The sequence below is a fragment of the Mauremys reevesii genome, linkage group 10 (genome assembly GCF_016161935.1).
Source record: "Mauremys reevesii isolate NIE-2019 linkage group 10, ASM1616193v1, whole genome shotgun sequence".
Taxonomy (NCBI): domain Eukaryota; kingdom Metazoa; phylum Chordata; order Testudines; family Geoemydidae; genus Mauremys; species Mauremys reevesii.
The window spans coordinates 32036776-32059549 of record NC_052632.1 but is presented as its reverse complement, the minus strand read 5'-3'; the positions used below and the strand labels follow the sequence as shown (position 1 = coordinate 32059549).

At 37.3% G+C, this 22774-nt stretch overlaps 1 protein-coding gene across 2 annotated transcripts in view; it reads left to right on the top strand.

The window, feature by feature from the left end:
- Window positions 1-22774, top strand: part of VPS13C (vacuolar protein sorting 13 homolog C) — a 192156-nt gene that overhangs the window by 29568 nt on the left and 139814 nt on the right. For both annotated transcript variants that reach the window (XM_039491026.1, XM_039491025.1), the window contains exons 9-14: window positions 101-181; window positions 9575-9632; window positions 15975-16102; window positions 18810-18916; window positions 20336-20507; window positions 21973-22035. In XM_039491026.1, the coding sequence (XP_039346960.1) occupies window positions 101-181; window positions 9575-9632; window positions 15975-16102; window positions 18810-18916; window positions 20336-20507; window positions 21973-22035 (609 nt within the window). The remainder of the gene's footprint in view (window positions 1-100; window positions 182-9574; window positions 9633-15974; window positions 16103-18809; window positions 18917-20335; window positions 20508-21972; window positions 22036-22774) is intronic.

Here is a 22774-nt window from a genome sequence, read left to right as displayed (position 1 = left end):
TTTTCACATACATTGAAGGCTTATTTCATTAATTCAGAAGTTGTATAGTTTATTTTAATAAATTGCGGAATCCATTGAGTTTTTTCTCTTTCCTTTGCAGCTCCTGCGTCTTGATTGCCTCAGTGCCTACTGGAATGTGGGTAGCGAGATGTATTATCATGGCTCCCGTGAACAAATACTGGTAATTTAGAAGGCTGCATACAGTAAATGGTTATATGATATAAATATGATACTATTAGGATAAGCTCATCGAGGGAGATGTCAAATTCAAAAATAGAAATTAGGTGCCTAACTCTCAATTCTGATGTAAAAATCTCCTTCGTAGTCTGTATTATGCTCTGATCATAAGGAAATTTTTAGGCAAAGCCAGTAGAGCTGGGTGACTGATTTTTATTTTCCCCACTCCCTTCAATTATCTAATAAAATCATGAATGTAGGAACTGATCCTGTTAATATTTACTAGTTCTGCCGACTGTTGAGCATTATCCCATTGATTTGTAGGATCATAAACACTATCAAGTACTATGACTGTAGAATTCACAATGTTGGATCATTCATTATAATTTCTTATGTCATATCTGATTATTTATATTGTTCAAAAATTCATTGTTGGCTACTTACTTTTTTTTCTCATTTAGTAACTTAATCTGGGCTTTGTGTTGGTTTCTCCATTCATAGAGTTTTTAATTTCATTATGGTAGCACCTTAAATCTGAATCAGAGATCAGGACTCTATTATATTAGACTCCCTTCACAGGGTAAGCTAGCCCATAAAAAGGGTTGGGAAGGAGATGAGTGTTGAAGTCATGTGTCAAGGATCATGTGCCTAAATAAGGCCTGCCAATGCGGATAAGAGAAGACTGGTGAGCAGTCATAAGTCCTAGGAGCAGTAGACCTGGGAGCTCAGAAGAAGACGATAGCAGGGAGAAGAGACCAGGGAGTCAGCTCTCCATCAAGAGTAGGAGGGCAGCCAGGAGGGTTGGCAATGTAGAAAGAGGCGTTTGGAAGAAGCAGGACAGGTTAATGTTTGAGGCAAATAATCTGGTTGTTTAGGGTTCCCATAGCAAAAGGTGGATGTGGGTTTCCTAGTGCTGTTACATTGGAAGGGATGCAGGGTTCTCTGCTGTTAAAAGGAGGATTGAGAGACTTATGCTGCCACCTAGTGAAGTAATATACTAACACCTATGAAAAAGGGGAATATGAAGACACTGGCTAGAGCCTGAGGGAAGGGGACTGCTGAGAGTGTATTTTGTGAAAGACAAGACAGACTCTTGAGGAGAAAGGGCTTAGCCCAGCAAGTCTGGGACAGAATATTAGTTGGTTTGGACTTGAGATTTACTCTGGAAGGAGTGGGCTTTTGTAAGTTGGCTGGAAGGCCAAGACATCTCAGCAACCTGACCACTTTGAAAGCCAGGAGAACACTTGAGATAGGGAAAGTAAGGCAGTGGACGGGGACCAAAGCCAGACCAGGAAGGTCTCAGCTACACTAGTGTTAGTAGTCCATCACCAACTAAGATGACAATATTGTCACAGTTCTCACCTATGGCTACAAGTAACAAAGATATTCCCTGCCCTAGGGATCTTACAGTTCAGGTGTTGGATAGGATGTGACATATCAATAAAACTAAATAAAGAAGGGTGGGAGCATAACCTAACAAACCTAGGTTGAGCATTAAAATGGACGGCTATGTTTGCAGCTTGACTAACCACTGCCCGATGGAAGTGACTTGTAGCCATCGCAGTAGAGAGAGTTTTAGCGAAGACATTTGAAGGATGATAAGGTGGTGATTTATAGATTTTTGTTGTCCCCCCCACGCCCCCCTTCATAAGGATCAACATTAACAAAAAGATGGAGAGACTTGAGGGAAAAGCAGACAACTGCATGAACAAGGCTGCCATTGTTGGCAGAGGAAAGATAAAGATCAACAGCTCGATAAGTTGGTATATATGAAAGATAGGGTGAGGCTAAACAACAATGGGCTTTAAAGACAAACAGAAGGAACTTATGTTAGATATGGTGGTGGATGAGGGAGATCCAGGAGAGCGACGTGAGTGGACCGTTGATATTATAAGCCAGGAAGATGGTCATAGCAACAGTATTTTGTATGTGTTCGAGAAAAATAATGAAGGTGGCATGAGGGCCAGGGCAAGTCTTTACTACGGTTTGAATACCTGGGTTAAGAGAGAGTGCCATATCTAAGTTTAAGTCAGGTAGTCTGGTTTTAATTCCTTCAAGCTATTATTATCTAAATGAGCAATAAATCATAGAATAATGCAATTTTTATATACACAATCTTTATCTCTATTAACTAGCAAAGAAGACTTGTGTTCTGTAACAGTTTCCCTTTCTTTGCAATACAGGTCTGTCGCATCTTACGTGCATTTAACATGCGTGATTTCAGCTTTACGCGGTGGGCAAAAACAAAACAAAAAAGAGAAAAATAACAATTTAAATACTGTTTCCGCCCGCCATTCAACTCAATGTAATTTTGACTATAAGCGGTTTTCGCTTTACGCGCTAACTGCGGAACGGAACCCCCGCATAAGATGAGACAGTCCTGTATTAATACATTATCTTGTTGTAAGATTAACTCTGGCAAAAGTAGGACTTGTGAACACAGTGCATTAAAATATGAGCCTAGCCATGATAGCTTAATTGAATTAGAAACTTAAATTGACTATCATGCAAGTTTACTTTCTGCTGTATTCATAATCTAGTATTGCCTCTTACAAAACTGATGATTAGCTAGCTATTACATTTCTTCAAAGCCAGTATATAGATTTAAGAAACCCCATAGACCCTTCCAATCTAGTTTTCAATCACAGTTAATTTGGGTTTTAATAATAATTGTTACTATGGACAAATGTAAACCTTTTTTTCTGTGCGCTTGTTAAAGACCTCTGACGTGCCAAATCACCATTTACTAGTAAGCAGATTACATCATATGGCTGCTTCAATAATGTGATTAAATGGGTTGCCTCATTTTTAAGTAATGATTAACAGATGGTACTTTGACATTTGTTGTTTAATTGAAGTAGTACCTTGGTTCAGTATCTTACAGCTTTATGGTCCTTTGTGAAGTATACTTTCAGAAGTAGTATACAGAAGTTTTACCTTGCTTTGAAAGTTTTTTGAAGACAGACATTTAATTTTTTTTAAATTGAATTTTTTTTTCACTTATTGATGTGAATGTTTAGTCAAAACCTATGTAAATTACTTATCTTTCTGTGCAGCTTATGAAGGAGTACGATCCATTCAAATAGATGATTCTGATGCAAAGCTTGTACAGTTATCTAACTGATGGCTTAAGAAATAATTACACTCAGAAGACTCAATTGTAAAAAGCTTGAACACATGCAAAAACATCCCCAGGGGGAGTGTGTGCATGGATACTAGCAGAAGTTGAATACAAATAGATGTTTCAAAGGGAGAGGTGGAGTGTTACACTGGTGGGTGTGGCTGAACTGTCCTGTATGGCCAGTCCTGTAGCTCCTTATTTATGAAAATTTTGCTTGTGTGCTTTTGCCCCTGATCAGTATGCACTGGTACTGTTGGTAACATGCTCCCCGTGGAGCCTGCAGGCAAGTGCCAACCTAGCTCTTTAGTGTATCAGAACAGTAGTATAAGCATTGAAGGCGCTCATTTGGGTTTTACCTAAGCACTTGGTGACTGTCACATGAATATGGGTGATACAAAAATGTAGCTGAGGGTTTAAACAAAAGGTATTCACTAGAGCAGGTCAGAAAATCTTTGTCTAGTGTTCCGTTAAAAAGTGCCATTTTGTTTAAACCAAAATTTTACATAAAATCATATCATCTGTTTAACTACATCTCATGTAGAAAAATAGAAAAACATTTGGAAAATGCCCCATTTTGACATTTTTAGAATACATTTCAATTTTTCATTTTGAAATGATTTCTTGTTTCAGAATTTATCTTTTGTGTAAAAAAGGGTCAAAATTGAAACAAAACATTTCAGATTCATCAAGATAAAATATTTTGATTGTCCCAGAACAAATTTTTAATGAGTTTTGGGTTTTTGTCCTGATTAAGGATGGAAAAAAATCACTTCTTTTTGTGTTTAAGCATACATTGTATGTACACTTTTCCACCAGTAATTAGTACTATATGTTAGGGCATAAATCCACAAATTCTATCATCAGGAAATACTTGATTGCTGCATGCATGGATTTTATAAGGGAATGATTTGTGCTGGATTTTATAGAAGACAAGTTGGAGAGTGGCTTCCAAAAATAAGTAACTGAGGTGGTCTATCTGTGTGGAAATTGATTGTGATTAGGTTCACATATTGACAAGATTGGTTTAATTCTCACTCATGAGAATTGTTAAATGAATACAGAAAAGTAGATCTGAAGAGCACAATAATATTGAAAGAATGAAGAAAGCTGACTTAAGAGGAAACAAAAAAGGAGGTAAAGGAAGAGTAGAAAACTGGAAGACAGAAAGCCGTGGGGGGATTGAAGAACTGAAAAAAAAAAAGATTTGAGGAGTGGACCTCATATGATGTTATCCTCCTCACTTACTGCAACTTCTGTGATCATTACAGAATACAAAACTCAACTGCCACAGTGTGAATAAACTTTCAAGGTCAGATTAAGACCTCATTTGAGCATGAGATCTTCTGCATCTTTGCCAGGACAGAGAGTGCTTACATATTTATCATAGTCTCAAACTCCACGAATAATGACAGTTTCTCTACTTTGTTCTGTGCTTTCCCCAGCTTCCTTCACATGGGGAAGAAGTCAGGGCTCAGGGATAGCTGTCCAGGACACTGATCCAGCAAGAACCTATTCTTCACTGGATTGTGTCCACACTCTGCTGACAAGCAGTTAATAGGTTAATGCCCTTTTGCTTTTTGATGGACTCGGTGCAAAATGTACTGCCTTATAAGTTTTAAGCTTTAAATAGTATGTAACCAGTCACTGGCAAAATTTGTTCTTCTGCTCTAAACAGGTTTGGAGTAACAGTTAATTCTGTAGTTATGTCAGCTAAATGTTTTTTGGCTTCTGCCTATCACTTAAATTGGCACATAATTTTGTTTTATTCCCTTGTAGCACAGATGAGACGAACCATGTTTGTGTAACTGATTTGGTTGTTCATCTTTGCTTCCATCTGTTTGTGCACTATGGCATCCCAGAGTATGTTGCTCCTGACAGACTGACAATATCCTGGACAAACCGTATGGAATTAAGATAAACTTCACTGAATTAAATTAAAACTTATTGAATTGGGTTTAATATCTTTGGGGTCCATTGTATTAAAAATGCAATTGTTGTGTTATAAGATTGTATGCAACTTCTAGGGAAGTGACTAATGTAAATATTGGGAACTCTGAAGAACTGTTTGGCACAAGATGTGTGAAGTGGTTTTCCTAGGAGGTACTTGGGAGGCCTGTTGAAACTAAACCCTTGGAGAGACCCTTGATTTATTCCTGGAAACTCCAGATCAAAGATTCCTAAACTGTATAAAAGATGGACTAAACTTTTTGTGAGGGTACATGATCTGAGCAGAAGCTGTGTTGAACTTGAAACAACAGTGAAACCCATTGGGTACGGTTTTGAAGGGTTGTTCCTCACAGAGCCAATGTTAGGCTTGAGGTGATATCTGGGAAGCTTATTAGCATGCATGTAGATTCTTTTATTGTTTTAATGGTTTCTCTATAGTGCTTTCACCTTAAGAATGAAATTGGTTCGCATAAGAAACACAGTGTGGTGTCCTATAACTGTTGGTAATCACTCTGTTAATCTCTGAAGAGAAGGCAAGTGAAGCTTGCTTAGTCAGCCTGTTTTTTGCTGAAAATAAAGCAGGGTAGGCAGGGAATCATGGAGATGCTCTGGTCAGGAGGGAGAGAGACAGGGTCTCCATCCAAGAAAGAGAACAGCTAAGGAGCTTGGAAGCCTGAAAGTGGGTGTCCTTGCTGAAGCACTAAGGGTGCAGTTGCCCTGAACTGTGGCGCAACCCATGGGCCATGTTCTCCAGGTGCACTCTCCCTTGTTGAAGCAATGAGCTATCCAGACCTTCAGAATGGACTGATAGAGAAAAGATTGGGGAACTCGATAAATGCGGATGTAAAAAACAGCTGTGTGCACAAATTAGACCATGTTACTAGCAGGCAGTAAAGGTAGCAATCCTGCTAACTGGTTACAAATACAAGGAAAAGCGTGGGCAGGATTTCTTGGCCTTTGTAGTAGGGACCCCATGATTCCTTGGTTGCAGAATTGTGTGGTCGAAATGTGGAACATCTAATCTCTTCATTTTAGAGTAGGTCTAGTTTTCATGGGAATGATGAAAAATTTTAAAATATTAATTAATTCGGAGATGTTTTCCCAAACTTTCAGATGAGCTGAACCTATAATTGAGAAACATGAGCTATCAAATTAATCTTAGTCTCTGAAGTATATTATGATGATGATTTTACATGTCAAAATCATTTAATAGATTATTTTAGCAAAAACATCTAGCTGGGGGGATAAAAAACTAATTTTGACTGGGTTCTGTACTAAGGGTCGCTGGGGTGGGGAACTGGTCACCTAGGCAACTCTTAGGCTACTCAGCCCCCACTTACCCTAGTGTTGTCACTTCAGATTCTTGCCCATAAAGGAAAGAGTGAAGACTAATAAAATTGCTTAAGCAAAATTATCCTTTTAGTTTGCTTGTTGCAGCTGTTCAGACTCCATTACTAGTACACTATTAAAGGGTATGGGGGAGAGAGAGAGAGACACTTTAAAGAAGCAGAGAGATCTTTCAGCAGATGAAAATTTAAGGCTAAATTACTAAGCAAAGGACTTTTTTTTTCTGTTAACAATATTTTTCAAACTAGTATTAATATAGGTTAAGCTTTGCACAAAAAAATAGAATGGTATATCAAGATTTTTAAAGAAAGAAACAGATTAAAATACAAACTAAACAGAAATATCAAATTGTTAAGCTTGTAAATTCAGTTTCCAATGACTGTACTGTTTTTTTTTTGTGTGTTTGTGTTTTTGTTTTTTTGCAACACTTTTTATTCTTTAAAACCCATGGATCTATGAAATTTGTAACAAGCTGTGTTGCTCTTGAATTGGGCTTGTCATCTAGAAGCAGATTCATCAGGCATCTGACTAGACCTCTTACACATGTACCATAATCTGTGTGGCTTGACAGTTGTTGATATAGTCAGTAGTTTTATCTTTGTACTAAGAGTAGAATTCTGCTCCATGCAATTCAGAGGAAACCATCTAATTTACATAACATTCAGTAAACCTTGTTTCCCAGAGGACTAGTTCTTCCTTCTAAACAGGATGTTTGGGTCTTAATTTTAAGATTTATTCTCAAGAACTCCATTTGATAAATGGCTAATTAGTCTGCCTTGTGTTAGTGGTAATAAATTGTGTAAGCCTTAGCAATCTGTCATTTTTAGAGCAGCGGGCTTGGTGTTTCTAAGTAACAAAAATATAAGGTTGTTTACGAGATTGGTTATTGCCTATTAAATATCCCTATTTGAATGTTAGCTTTCATTAATATAGTCCAGCAGACAGGATATATGATGAAATACAAATATTGTGAATAGAAAGCTACCTCCTATTAAATTACAAATTAGCTTTACAGAGGAAGCTGGGAAACGGAACACTTTGAAGAAATTTGTTGCGACAAAATCCCCTTCTGGTAAAAACATTATTTTTTTAATATCTGGTTATCTTTCCGATAAAGAAACACGTGTGTAAACTGTCCACTGTGTTCTAGTAACATCTGGTAGGCAAACATTGATGCATTTTTGGCTGAATTGTTGTTCGTTCTTGAATAGGGATATTTGGGGCTAAATAACATTTGTAGTTTATCTATATTATATATGAATAGGCTTTAAGTGCTTCCCATGACTAATTTTCATTTTCTTGGAGTGGTATAAAATACGTGTTTCTTTTTCCAAAATAAAATTCTACAAATGTACTTAAACCATGCACCTACTTTTGCCTTCTTGTGATATTTTTAATCTAAAAGCTGTAGTAAAAACAATATAATGCAGTTTTCATACATACAGTAATTGCAAAAGGTATTTGAAATGTGAGAACATGACCAAGGTAGACATGAAAAGTTTCTCTTTTCAGAATATACAGGAAAACAAGAAGCAGAATTATTGGTACTACAGAAATGTTCATACAGGGAGACTGTGTAACCCTTACCCTGACCCGCCTACTGAAATTCTTGTTCCCTTCATCTTCTAGTTGTGGAACCTACTCACAACCATATTCAGAAAGGAGACTTCTTTGCTACAAAGGGGATAGCAAGTCATGATTTTGGCACGGTTGCCTTTGACCTACTGTGGTTGAAGAGTGTGTGCTGAGGCTCTCTATTCTCATACCTTTTTCTCACCTGAAGGAACAGGAGCTGCCTAGGAGTGGACTCAACATCTCTTGAGATGTTTCTGGGCTGTGTGGCACACTTCTGTATTCCAGTCTTGCTATGAAATGGTTACTTTATGTTGGAAATATCTTGTGTACAGATAGCATTTACAGGCCTAACTTCAAGTACATATAGTTCTGCTGCCTGGGATTATTGGTGCAGTTTTGGTGGTGCTGGATAGATCTACTATTGGCACACAATTGAGCACTTGTTGTAGAGCAGCTTTTCATTGTGTAAATGGATTCTTCATAATGCTTGCTGGTTTTTTTGTTTTTACCTTCTGATACTTTGGGACAGGCCACCTTTGGCATGTGGCCTGTCAGGGAAAGCTGCTGGCAGGCTGGGATGGTTTGTTTACTTGCAGGTAAGCGTCCGCAGGTTCAGCTCCCACTGGCCATGGTTCGCCGTTTCAGGCCAATGGGGGCTGCGGGAAGTGGTGCAGGCTGAGGGATGTGCAGGCTGCCGCTTCCCTCAGCCCTCATTGGACTGGAACAGTGAACTGTGGCCAGTGGGAGCTGTGATGGGCTAAACCTGCAGACGCTGCAGGTAAACAAACCATCCCGGTCTGCCAGCAGATTTCCCTGATGGGCCGAATGCCAAAGGCTGCCAGTCCCTGCTCTGGGATTAGCAAAGGGCTGGTTACCCACAGGTCCTAAACCGGGGAATTGGTTAATTGTTTCTATGCTGAATCCTGTATATGCTTTTGAGACCCTGCTGCATCTACATATGCATATTGGAGTCTTCAAACTCATGAGTATGGAGTGCACATAACTGCACTACTATGGCATAAGAAGTGTTACACTCAGGTTGTATATTAGATGGTAACATGAGCATTTTAAACAAACAAAATCTAAAGCATCACTGTGTTTAATCTCCAGTGTTTGGCTTTGATAGTTTTGGAATTGAGAGAAGCTCAATTGAATTAAAAGTTAAACCCTGGATTAAAGATAGAGGGAAAACTTAAACAGAAAGCTTGGTTGGAGAGCAGCAGTGTAAGAGGTAAGAAGTACTAAATAAACTGCTGCATTAAACTTCTTCCCATCTGATCTGCAAAATGGCAGCATGTGAACTTGAAACACAGGCTCAGTTTGACTTAAGAGCTAACTAAGAACTTTCTACACCGTAGTAATCAACACCGCCAAAACCTCATAAAGTTTAATGGTTTCCATTTTCAGGATCAGCTAAAAAGAGGAGTTCCTTCTAGCAGCAATCAACCTCAAAACTACCAGTATAGTAAGTATATTGAAGAGTGTATTCATATACAGCATTTGTGAGTACTTTGCTGTGCTTAAGGTTTTTAAAATAAATGCTGGGAGCCAATTTTTGTGATGATTTAAAATTTTCTGTTAAACGAGACCTGTGATAATGCTTGTGATGGTAGAGGGAAAGGAAGATAGGTTGTGCCATATTTCGTTTCTTTGCTATATAAAGAAGACATTACAGATTTTATCAATGTGTCATCTCATTCTCCTCCACTTCCCCTACTTTTTTGACATTAGAAGTTACAGATACTGTTTATCCTATTTTCATAAATGGCTTGGCACTACTGTAGAGGCAGCATGATATGACATCATGGGTGCAAGGGGAAACCTAAAAAATGAGGCAGCTGGATACAAGTCTCTTCCTTCAAAAACAATAAAGCTGAATTCAAAAGCTTGGAAAAAACAGAAGTGGTTCTTGTTAAATATTTTCCTTTTGTACACTAACAGCTAAGCCTTGAAAAAGCTCCCATGAAATTCTCCATGGACCAGCAAATACAGGAAAGTCAGGATTTGGTATTCCTGAAATCAGGGTGGATTTGATTTAAATCAATTTGAGTTAAATCATGATTTAAATCACTAGTCAGGAAGACTCAATTTAATCATTGATTTCTACATAAAAGTGCATTCTTGTTGGTTGTTATAACCTTAATTCATATTCTTCACAATTCAGAGATAGATGTAGGTTTCATTTTTAGAAGGTACACACTATACATTTTTAAAGTGATTTATTTTGAAAACTTTTCAGATTAGTTTTACAGCTGTATCAGAAAAAGAAGGATTGTTGGGTTATTTCATTTACCAAAGGTAATTGAAGCAGATATTTATGAAGTCATTGGGAGGTGAACTATCTCCAATTCAACAGGTTTCCTGCCATGCTGTATCAGGAGGAGAACATCACCAGACAAAATTTTAATTGTTTTATTTAACTAAAACAAAATTACGTATTCTGGATTTTTTTTCTTCAACAGCAAACATATAATATATTAACAAAACAATCACATGAATTTTTGAATTTAGTTAAACATTCAAGTTTTTTAAAATCAGATTTGTTTTTGTTAAAATTGTTAACTAAAATAGTTTAAAAGAAATATTTAAAAAAAAATTCAATGAACTATGTCAGCTAGGGTCAACATGAGAAATTTAACATATTGGCTTCTGCGGCTAACTGAATTGTCTTCACCTTCATGTTCCTGTTTGTTCATAATCTGGAAAAGAAAAACAAGCTTTCCTGCTTTTTCAGGTCCCAAACGATTTCTCAGTTTGGAATGAATTAGTCCAGAGGAAGAAAATATTTTTTCTACACTGGCAGAAGAAGCTATTGCTGTTAAAAGTGAGATTATCACTTCAACAGTCTCTGAATCCAAGTGCTTAAGTGACTTCCACTAGTTCACTGGTGTGACTTTTCAAAACATCATCAGCAAACATATATTTCTTGACTGGTTCACCCTTAGCTCTGAAGTTTATTATAGTTGGCATTATGGATTAATTATGATTGCTGGATGTGCGTGTCATAGCCAACTCCTCTTCTTAAGCAGTTAAGGTTTGACCCTGATACCAAGTATAGAGAATATTTGCAAGAAAATAAGCTGGAGATAGTGCTTGTCCCATTCATTTTTTTAATGCTTGTAATTTAACTCTCATTGCATATTTCTCTTTTTAAGATCTCACTCAGTTCCTACCAAATTTCAACAGCATCAGCAATAAAACAGCTATTTCCCTGCATTTTGTTCAAGGCTACAGAAATAGGCTTCAGGGTACTCAGCATGTATTCAACATTTCTCTTAAGCCCAATGTTGAGAACTTTGGCTGTGACAGTGCCATGTATTTTTTCACAATTTTGTTCACAAACTGTCATCAGATTAGGCCAGTTCTTGATATAGTGCTCAAAACTGTCCACTACTGTGTTTCATCACATGTCTTGTGGGAGAGTTAGCTTGGTTTCTCCCACTTTTTTCAGAGCAGCTGCTGAAAAGTGGTTGTTACGGAAGTATTTTGCAATTTCAACATCATTGGCCTTTATTTCTGGAACACTGAAGTCTTTGGCTAGGAGGTGCATCAAATGAGCACTGCAACTGTATGTTGTTAGCTTGGGACTCTCGTAAATAATTTCTTCTCATCTTGGATACATTTGCAGCGTTGTCTGTGACCAAGCTGCATACTACACATTTGAATTTTTTTTCAGTTTGTTATAGTTTTTACTGCTACTTCTTGTAAGTATTCTGCTGTGTGTGCCTTTCCTGATGTATCAATTGTTTCTGTAAGGAAGACATTCCCTTCTTCTGTTGTCATACAAGCGCATACAACAGGATCATTGTGGACGTTGCTCCACCCATCAAAACTCAGGTTAACAATTTTACCCTCTAGATCTTTTTCACATTGCTCAATTTCTCTTTTCATACGCTTTATCCAGCAATTTGCCTGCAACATCTGCTCTGTTGGGTGGACTGTATCCTGGTCTTTATGACTGAACCATGTTAATGAAGTGTGGGTTCTCAATCATATGGAAAGGAGAGTTTGTTGCATAAACAAACCGGGCAGTTTTTTCATCAATTTACCTCTTTGTAATCTGCTGGTTCTTATCACAAACTGGTTGTTTCTGGATGATGGAGATTTTTTTTTTTTTTGCTACAGGTGATATACTGTGGCTATGTGACATACATGATGTGACTTGAAACACTGTCATTGGCAGATAACTCTGAAATTATAGAAAATGATGATGATCTTGAAGGTGGATAGTCTCCAGAATCCTGTATGTTGAAGATGGATTTTCCTAAACAAAATAAGCCAATGCAGTTACTAAATGAGCAGTATGGTACTAATCATTAACTATCACTCATTGCATTCACTGACACTTAGTACTACTTTAAAGGTGAAATTGTAAAAGGAAGATCTGCTATATATTTTTTTATCACGACTGCATCTAAAATGATAGTACCATAGAGTAACGACTATACTTGTTCAAACACGAGAATTCAAGAATAGTCCAGAAGGAAGACAGGCAGTCCTTAAGAAAGAAGTATGAAATAAAAATTTTTACCAAACTGAAGATCCTGCATGTTCAGATGTGTTCCTTTCATCATCTTTAATGCAGCTTCCTCCTGAGAGGGAACACTTCTCATGATGATATTTCATTCAGGCAACCAGGCCTTGCATTTCTTTTTGTTGCACTGTTTTTGCATGCATGCCTATCTTACCCACAGGTAGAGGAACTTCATTAATTAATGATTTAATTGGGGGATTGGTCCTGCTTTGAGCAGGGGGGTTGGACTGGATGATCTCCTGAGGTCCCTTCCAACCCTGATATTCAGGGCTGGCTCCAGGGGTTTTGCTGCCCCAAGCAGGCAAAAAAAAATTAAAAATTCAGTGGGAGGTCCTTTGCTCTGACGGGGAGTGAGGGACCCTCCGCTGAATAGCCGGACGTGCCGCCCATCTCCGGAGTGGCGACCCCAAGCACCTGCTTGCTAAGCTGGTGCCTGGAGCCGACCCTGCTGATATTCTATGATTAAAATATTCCCAAACTGGGTCTCTTTTACGGCCTGCTGATATTATAGGTTTTCCCTTCTAGTGAGAGAATGGTATGGTAGATCTCAAATCAATGACGGCTACACTCAGAAAGACCTCAAGACTTCTGGAATATGCTTCTAAAACAGTTTCACTTTTGTTTCTAGTGCCTGTCCCTCCTTTCTCACATTTTCTCTTCTTCTCCTTGTCCAGATCTATTCCACCCCCCCAACAATCTTCTAGTCATTGAACTTTTTGAAACTTTGCACTTTTAGAGAGAGGTAAGGGATTGACTCTGTGTACACAAATTTGCAGAGGGACAATAGGGTTGAGGTCTGTTATTTCTTACCTCCTATTTATTTATTTATTTTAAAACATTTTTGCTGTTAACAAGCATGTTATCTCTGGGGACACAAATCCACTGTTTGAGAACTGCAAAACTAAACATCTCTGATGGTATCTCCTAGACTGAGCACTGAGTCCCATTGCATAGACAGAAAAATGAACCTAAATAATCTATACAGAAGCTCCTGGAACCCCATAAGATTGGGTCCCTAATCCATGAACTATTGGAATGGTATGCAAAACTTTTCTTAAACATTACGTGAATAAATTGTGTCATACTATAGAATTAGAATTTGTAATCCCTATTCCATGATGAGATATCTTTGAGCTATAATGTATCTTAATTAAAACGATCTTTAGATAGTTTTTTCCTCAAAAAGCATTTTATCAAAAACATCCAATTTAAATTAAAAAAACTCTGATTTTTTTATTTAAAAAAAATCCTTGATTTTTATCCACCCTACCTGAAATGTAAACAAAACATAAACCTTTAAAATAAATACATACCTTGTCTATACATTATGATGAAGTAAAAAGAGGCACACATGCCATTCTTCCTCCTTGAAGAGTAAGCTTTATTAAAGCCAGTCTTCTTTTAAATGTATATAGTGATTAGTAGAGTTTTATAATATGAGTAATTAGACATGGATTTAAGACATTATTCCATTTAAGCATGGACTCCTGCTTTGTGTAAAGTGTTAAATAGTGTGAAATAGTAAGGTAGTGGGTGTCTTAAAAATATTAGAAAAAAGACAGGTTGCAAATTTGCTGATAGAATCTCTTCAAAAGAGAGATGCTGAGCCAAATTACTTGGGTTGTGGATGTGATAATCACAGTACACTTTTCTGTTTTAAACAATAAAAAATGCAATTATATAAAACCATTCAAATGTATGTAACAAGCTATCTTAGTCAGATGTCCTCAGAGTGAGACTGTACAAAGGTTCTAGAAATTAACCAAATAAACATTTTTAATTTTTCTTATTAACATAGTAAATGGGGTATTACGTTGTCGCTATTGTCCTTGTACTGAATCCCTTCAGTGTTCATTAAGGAGATCATAAAGAGCAGTGTGGGCTTCAGATAACTTAAGAAACTTGATAAATCCATTACAGACAGTACTGAGGAATGAATCCATCTTCGTTTTCTCCTCTTGCACCCCAAATTTGCTTAGTTTGGTTTAAAAACACTTGTTCATCTACAGAAGAGTATTCCTTAAGTGTGAAATGATCACTTTTCCTTCTAAATTCTAATCTGTCTTGAGAAAACTAGATTTGATGAAGTATTTTTGGTCTCTTTCTCCAGACATGCTGTAGAGGTTCCTTCCTGGTAACCAGTACTTCAGTCATCATTTTCTTTTATGGACTCCTCGTATAGTTGATTGGTCTATCACAGAAGCATCTGCCATAATGTGTAGCTTTAATGCTCCTAGCTTCCTAAGAGCACATTTCTAATACAGCTGATTGAAAATAAAAATAATCATTTTGTTGTCATCATTGTGATAGTTTTGATGGGGCACAGTCAACTTAAATAATATTTATCTGAAATGTTGACCTACTAGTTATAGGTAATGCAAGATTAACAATGTAAAATGTTTAAGCTGAGCATCGCCCACTAGAACTTTTGCTCTTGCCATTTTGGTATAAATATTATATTGACTTTTTTTGTAAATATAAAATGTAATAATTGATTTAGGTTCAAACTGAGAGTCTTAAACAGATCTACTACATCATATTGTGCCCTGTTGATTACGTTATATCACAGAATGCTTCAGTACATCACCAGTGGCAGAATTTGTGTAAAAAGAACAGGAGTACTTGTGGCACCTTAGAGACTAACAAGTTTATTTAAACATAAGCTTTCATGGGCTAGAGCCCACTTCATTGGATGCATGCAGTGGAAAATACAGTAGGAAGATATATACACACAGAGGACATGAAACAATGGGTGTTACCATACACACTATAAGGAGAGTGATCAGTTAAGGTGAGGTATTATGAGCACGAGAGAAAAAGAACTGTTTATAGTGGTAATGAAAATGGCCCATTTCCAGCAATTGACAAGAAGATGTGAGGAACTGTAAGGGGGCGTGGAATAAGCATGGGGAAATAATTTTACTTTGTGTAATGGCCCATCCACTCTCAGTCTTTATATAAGCCTAATTTAATGGTGTCCAATTTGCAAATTAATTCCAATTCAGCAGTCTCTTGTTGGAGTCTGTTTTTGAAAGTTCTTTTTGTTGTTGTAATATTGCGACTTTAGCTCTGTAATTGAGTGGCCAGGGAGATTTAAGTGTTCTCCAACTGGTTTTTAATGTTCTAATTCTTGACGTCTGATTTCTGTCCATTTATTCTTTTACGTAGAGACTGGCCAGTTTGGCCAATGTAGTGTAGTAGTTTTCTTTACTAGGTTTTACTAATTTGGGGCCAGTCAGAACCATAGTGTTATACATGTTTTGTATCTTGAAGTTTTTAGGCCAGTATCAGCGTCTGCCAAACTGTACATCAACCCACATGCAGAAACTGAATTAAAAACTCCAAAGCTTGATTGGAATATAGAAGTACAGAATATTGCCATTGAACTCACTAAGCCACAGGTAAGTTATCTTGCTATTTTTATTCTCTGGTTAAGGATTATGACATTGCCTATATATATATTCAACCAGACAGGTTTGTTAGTTACATTTGCACACAAGTCTAAACTACCTGATGGTAACCCTGGGAAAGTGTGTGGCAGCTTTTTTGTCTGTGTTGTAACAGGCATTGCTTGGTGTTGGCTCATGGTACTTTGACTCAGTGCTATCTGTGGGCTGATTGTGGGTAAGATCCCAGCCAATCTATGTTTAACACTTGTACATTGGCATGTTTCCCACCTATTTGAGGTGTCTTTCCTGCAGGGCTATTATATTGTTTGTCTTTGCCCCACATAGACCTAAATTTAGCACAGTGAATCAGGGTTATGCATGTTGAGCATTTTGCTCATACTTTGGATAAGGCAAGCAAACAACTTTTTCAGTCCAAGTCAGTGTCTCCTAGTTTATCTTTCTGATTCTTGCCATTTTCAGATAGAGGCTTTTGTTTAGTATGCAGACTTTATGCTAATTTATAACTTGATCTTAATCTAATTGAATTTCCTTAGTGCTGATGTTGTACATTTTCTGTCAAGCATCCACATGTGCCTATAAACGTTAAATTTTCCGTAATGTTAAAGGCAGGTGGTGGTGCTCGATGGTCACATAGGACCTAGTTTCTGCATCAGTGACGATGCACATAAGAGCATGGTAGTCACTTTACTTGGAACAATGCAAACTAAACAAGTAGGAATGGGCTATATGCAGCCAAGAGAGGACCATGTATTGAAAGTATTAAGAGTGATTGGTATGTTCAGGAGAGAACCACGGAGAAGAGCCTCACACAGTCATATTTAAATTTACAGAACTAAATTGCATGTCTTTTTTTTTTTTTTTTTTTTTAAGTCCACACTTTGAATGTTTGGTAGAAATGTAAGCACCTCACTAGGAAGATGCTAATTACAGTATAAAATAGACTCTAGGACAATAATGTTATGCAAGTTTGAGAGGTATATGTAAAACTTGAAGAAACTTACAAAATTTAAGCAAATAGAATGGACATTTTGAACCAAAATACAGCAAAAATGTAAAATTGTAGTGATGGGCAATTTATTTTAAATTGACCATGTATTTTTTGAAATAATCCATGCAAATTAAAGGGAGTTGAGGTAAATGAATAACAGTGAAATTGTAAATGATGATCATGGAAACAATTGCATCTGAAGCTTTTGAAGCATTTCCAAGAAATATTAAACAAGAGATTAGTGTAGAGAATTGCTAGTACTGGTGTAGGAAGTTGGGCTTGATAACATGGGATTCTTCACAGCCATGATTTTGGGGCTGCTGCATGACTGCACTGCAACAAATTAAAAGCTGTATGCGTTTTTCAGTTTTATAGTCCTTTTCAGCTGCTTAGAACTTGGTGAAACTTTTGTTTTTAGACTGATGTTTTTCAGGTCTGATGTAATTAGGGTGACCAGATGTCTTGCTAAAATTCAGTCGTTTGTCCCGTGTCCCGACAGATGTATGGTCAGAACACCATTTGTCCCAATAGTCTTGCTTTGAGGCTTTTTTTTTTCCTCTTGCTTCGGTGGTGCTCCGGTTCAGCTTCCCCCCACCCCCTTTGGCAGCGCTCTGGACCTACCCCCCCCTGTGTCCCGATATTTTGTTCATGTCATCTGGTCACCCGAGGTCTAATCCAGTGGTTCCCAAACTGGGGTTCATGAAATGTTACAGGGGGTTCTCGGGGGGGAAAAATTTCCTAATGGTGGACAGAGCTGTCCCTAGGGATCCCGGGCAGCATGGGGTCATCAGCCCGGAGCCCCTAGACTTCCAAGCGCTAAGCGGATCAAAGCAAGCATATCTGTCACACTGAGGTTTAAACTTCAAGACTCCTTATAAGAAATGGAAAAGGAGGTGAATATTTTTTGCTGTTTTTAAAATTAAATAGCAGCTAGTATTGTTTTTTAAATTATTATGAACAAGTTTAAGCTTTTTTGTAACATGTGCTGTTTGCCTGGACTGCTCAAGACCTGAATGCTTGTGTAGGGGGAACTCTTTTTAGTGAGATCTTGGAAGAGTGTTGCTGTTTTCATAATGTAATAAAAATACTGTAATGATAAATAATTAATAATAGTGTGTAATAAGCATGTCATAAAAACAAATTTTATATTTCCAAGATCATTGCTTTTATAATTTATACTCAGGTACAGGAGAAAATCCCTGGAAATAGTCGTTTTTAAGAGGGGGTTCGCAAGACTTGACGTGCTAGTGAAAGGGGTTCACAGGCTGTTAAAGTTTGGGAAACACTGGTCTAATCCAAGGGTGTAATCTCGTGGCATACTGGCTGTATTACAGAAAGAGCATGGGAAATCCAATAAATGTCTATGTGGGTTCCAGCAATACAACTGAGACGCATAGGATAGTGCATTGTGGGGAACACACAGAGTGGAGGTGAGGGAAGAAACCAATTTGAAAGCTCTACCACAGGGAGACGAGCACACTAACTGAAATACAAATTGTGTCTTTTGATTGTCATTTATGCAACCAACAGTTTATACTGTATGTCATGCATGCAGCTCTATACTCTGTTAACCCCAGAGCATGCATTTCTATATCTTTCAGGAAAGACTGAAGACCATTAAATAGCGCTAAGTGTAACCCGATCGTTGCATGTAATTAAACTATGTAAACCTCTGGTGGTAAGAAATAATGTTTTGTTTCATGTGTGTAGTACCTCAGTATGATTGACCTTCTGGAGTCCATAGATTACATGGTTCGAAATGTTCCATACAGAAAATACAGACCAGATGTACCTCTACATAAAAATGCCAAACAGTGGTAAGTTCTACTGCCTTACAGAACTGCAGTAAATTATCAGGCTTTGTACTTCACATCCTGAGTAATAAAGGCTGGAAGCTTTCATATGGGCTATGACCACTATTCATGCTTTCTCTTAAGGATAGGACTACCGTATTTGTTACCCTCTTGATTTTACTTTGTTAATATGCTTTAAAAATTGATGAGATGGTCTAGATACTACTTGTCCAGGGTTAAGTTCTCACTTCTAAAGTAATGTCAATAAGGAAAACTGTGTTTAAATAAGTAGAGAGACAAGGTGGATGAGCTAATATCTTTTATTGGAGCAACTCCTGTTTGTGAGAGAGAGAAGCTTTTGAGCTGTACAGAGCTCTTCTTCAGGACTGGGAAAAGTACTCTGAGCATCACAGCTAAATGCAAGGTGGAACAGATGGTTTAGCATAAGTAGTTAGCACATATTCTAAAGGACCATTCAGGGTAGGGTGGCCTTTGGTCACATAACCTCTCCCCCCCCAACTTAATAAAATGCCAAATTTAATTCTGGAAGTAACACAGGGTGTGTTCAGAGGAATTAAATAACCTTTCTTCTGTACATCATTGACTATTTGTTTAATAATGGAACTTAGATTCCTAAGAGTTGTATTTCAGTGCTTCTTGAAGACTTACAGGTGAATAAGCTTACCCATTTTCTTCTGTAGAACTTACTTTGCACTCCTGGCAAAATATTGATATTCTGAACTCCAAATGGAGAAATGGTTATTAAGCAAACTGGAAGCTAAACAGAAAAATGTGGGAACTTGCTATATCAACTTGTGGAGTCTTCCTTAGAATGTTTAATACATGAGGTCATTCAAGTTATTAAGGAAGAGACAGACGCAATTGATATAGAATGTCATAGCCAGTAGCTATTCTAAATGGGTAAGTTAGTGCATTTCAGTCAAAACATGCAAAATGTTGTTCCAGCCCGTTTTATTTTGAGCAGTGTGACTATTGTGCCAAGTTCTGTGTTGCTGGAGTCAAATAGGTTAATTGAACCTATTAACTGAACATGAATAATTTGTGATGTGATTTGCTGTTTGTAACATAGATCTAGTACAATAGCAGTTCTGTTCTTTTTCCATCCAACTTAATGTTGGACTGTATCACCAGCTTCAGCTTTACCCTTTTCAGAGTGAAAATATAGTTAAAGCTTATAGCCTGGTAACTAAAGATGAGGTGAATCGAGATGCTTGTGTGTAACGCGTGTGAAAATCAGAAGTTGGTTTCAAATTTAATTTCTTAAACAATGACTGGAACAACTCATCTTCTAGTGTAACTCCTAGAGTGCAGATACTATGAACAAAATAAATCTTGATTTAATGTTTTTTTCCACAATTTAATTTTAAGTTGTAAATCATAAAATGCAGCCAGAAATAATTAATGCAAATGCAATTCTTACAGGTGGAAATATGCAGCTAACAGCATTCTTGAAGTTCATATCAGAAGACGCACTCACGTGTGGTCATGGAGCAACATGAAACAACATAGGCAGCTTTTGAAGAGTTACAAAAATATGTACAAGAGCAAACTAACACAGAGCAAACTGTCAGAAGAAACACAACGACAAATTCAGGTACTTGCTATTAATATGGGGTATATTTGACAATGGAGTACATCTTTATCTTTACTGATGAATATTTTAGAGTATTATTTGTAACATCCCTCTTGCCAACCAGTATGTTAAATTAATTCCTCTCTTAAAGGAAAACCTTGCTTAATATTCACACTTGACTAAAACTAAGGGAAAATCTGGAGTAGTGTTCTTTACTTCTGCTTTTTTTTTTAAAACAAAAATGTTTTAAAATGACGATCAACCTTTTATCTAGAGCAGGGGTAGGCAACCTATGGCACGTGTGCCAAAGGCGGCACGCGAGCTGATTTTCAGTGGCACTCACACTGCCTGGGTCCTGGCCACTGGTCCGGGGGGCTCTGCATTTTAATTTAACTTTAAATGAAGCTTCTTAAACATTTTAAAAACCTTATTTACTTTACATACAACAATAGTTTAGTTAGATATTATAGACTTATGGAAAGAGTCCTTCTAAAAAGGTAAAATGTATTACTGGCACATGAAACTTTAAATCTAAGTGAAGACTCGGCACACCACTTCTGAAAGGTTGCCGACCCCTGATCTAGAGAGAACGAGAGCCTGATTCTTCAATGTAAAATGTGTGTTATTAAGTGTAAAGTCAGGAATAGTAAATAAATTTGTAAAATGTACCAAAATGAAACATTAATTTTCACAATTTGGTGTTCAAATAGCACATTACCCATTTGGATAGTGTCATTTTTTTAAATATTTCAGAAATAAAGCTTAAAACTTGAGGGAGGTTGAAATTCTAATCGCTGTTACTTTTTTTATCACTACAATTCTTGACTTTTTGTTAAAACGTACATGGGAAAAGAAAGCTAAGATAATTTAATTCTTTAAACTTAGTAAGATAAAATTGACGGCTGGTTGCTTTCCATACTGCAATTCTGTATGAGTATATTTCAGTTTTCAGCTCCAAAGTATCAGAAAACCTCCATATTATTATTAATATGCGGGCACTATTAAAAAGGATTTGTGAACTTCAGGTATGTTCCACTTCCTGAATTATAGATGAAATGCACTGCCAACATTTATGTAACTGGAAAACTGGTTTATTAAATATTCTGTTGTGGTGTTTAGATGTGCTTGTAATTATTAGAAGTGGGAGCACTGGATGTAGGGAGGGGGGAGGAGTTGAGGAGGCTGAGTGAGAGTTACAGGGTGTGCAGCAGCAGCTTGGTAAAGAGGTTTCCACTGTAAAAATAAAGTCCTGTTGAAGCTTGTTAGTACCTTGCCTGCCTGATACAGTATCTGTCTTAAGCCAACTTTCACCTTCCAGTGACCTATTGTAGAGAGATGAATTCTAAAAGGCAGAGGCTAGAAAGGAGACTTAACTGGATTTGTAGAAGTGGATTTGTGGAGTGGATTACTGCAACAATTTTTTTTAAGAGGCCATAAAGTAATTCATCTTACACTAAACAGGGTATTTATTTCCTTTGTTTAACAGGATCTAGAAAGAGCACTGGACATTTTCAACATCATTTTAGCAAGACAGCAAGCACAAGTTGAGGTAACAAAATAAATAAGAAACCAGTTTCTAATGTTTAGTAGCAGGTATTTATGTATATGAAGTTAAGGCATGGCTTGTGAATATTTTCTAACCTTCAGGAAAGAGTTTACTGTTTTTCACTGCAGTAGTCCTAGAATATCAGGGTTGGAAGGGACCTAGGAGGTCATCTAGTCCAACCCCCTGCTCAAAGCAGGACCAATCCCCAGACAGATTTTTGCCCTGGATCCCTAAATGGCCCCTTCAAGGATTGAACTCACAACCCTGGGAGGTATAGCAGGTCAATGCTCAAACCACTGAGCTATCCCTCCCCCCCTTACCTAGGTTATAGAAGCATAGAAGGAAGATGGAGAGGAGCTCGTGTTATAATTCTTGCTTTTTGCTGGACAATTTAAGACTGAACACCAAACCAGGAAAATATATTAAATTTGTATCGAGCATTGAGACTTCTAATACTTCTGCTGGCATGGTATCCCATAGTATGATACACCTTGCTGTTATTTTTTCCTGATAATACACCTAAGTATTCCTCTTTCTTTATTCCATTACAGAACTACTTATATTCCTGCATGACCTCCTAAATACTTGATCTCCATCCTTGATGTTATACTCCCCAAATATGTGACTGTTAGGTCACTTCTCTTTATCACCCAGTCAAGCTTATGCCTACTGAGGCAGAGACAGAAGCAGTGAGAGAGACAATGGAGTATGGCTAAATGCAGTGATCACAACTTATTAAGCT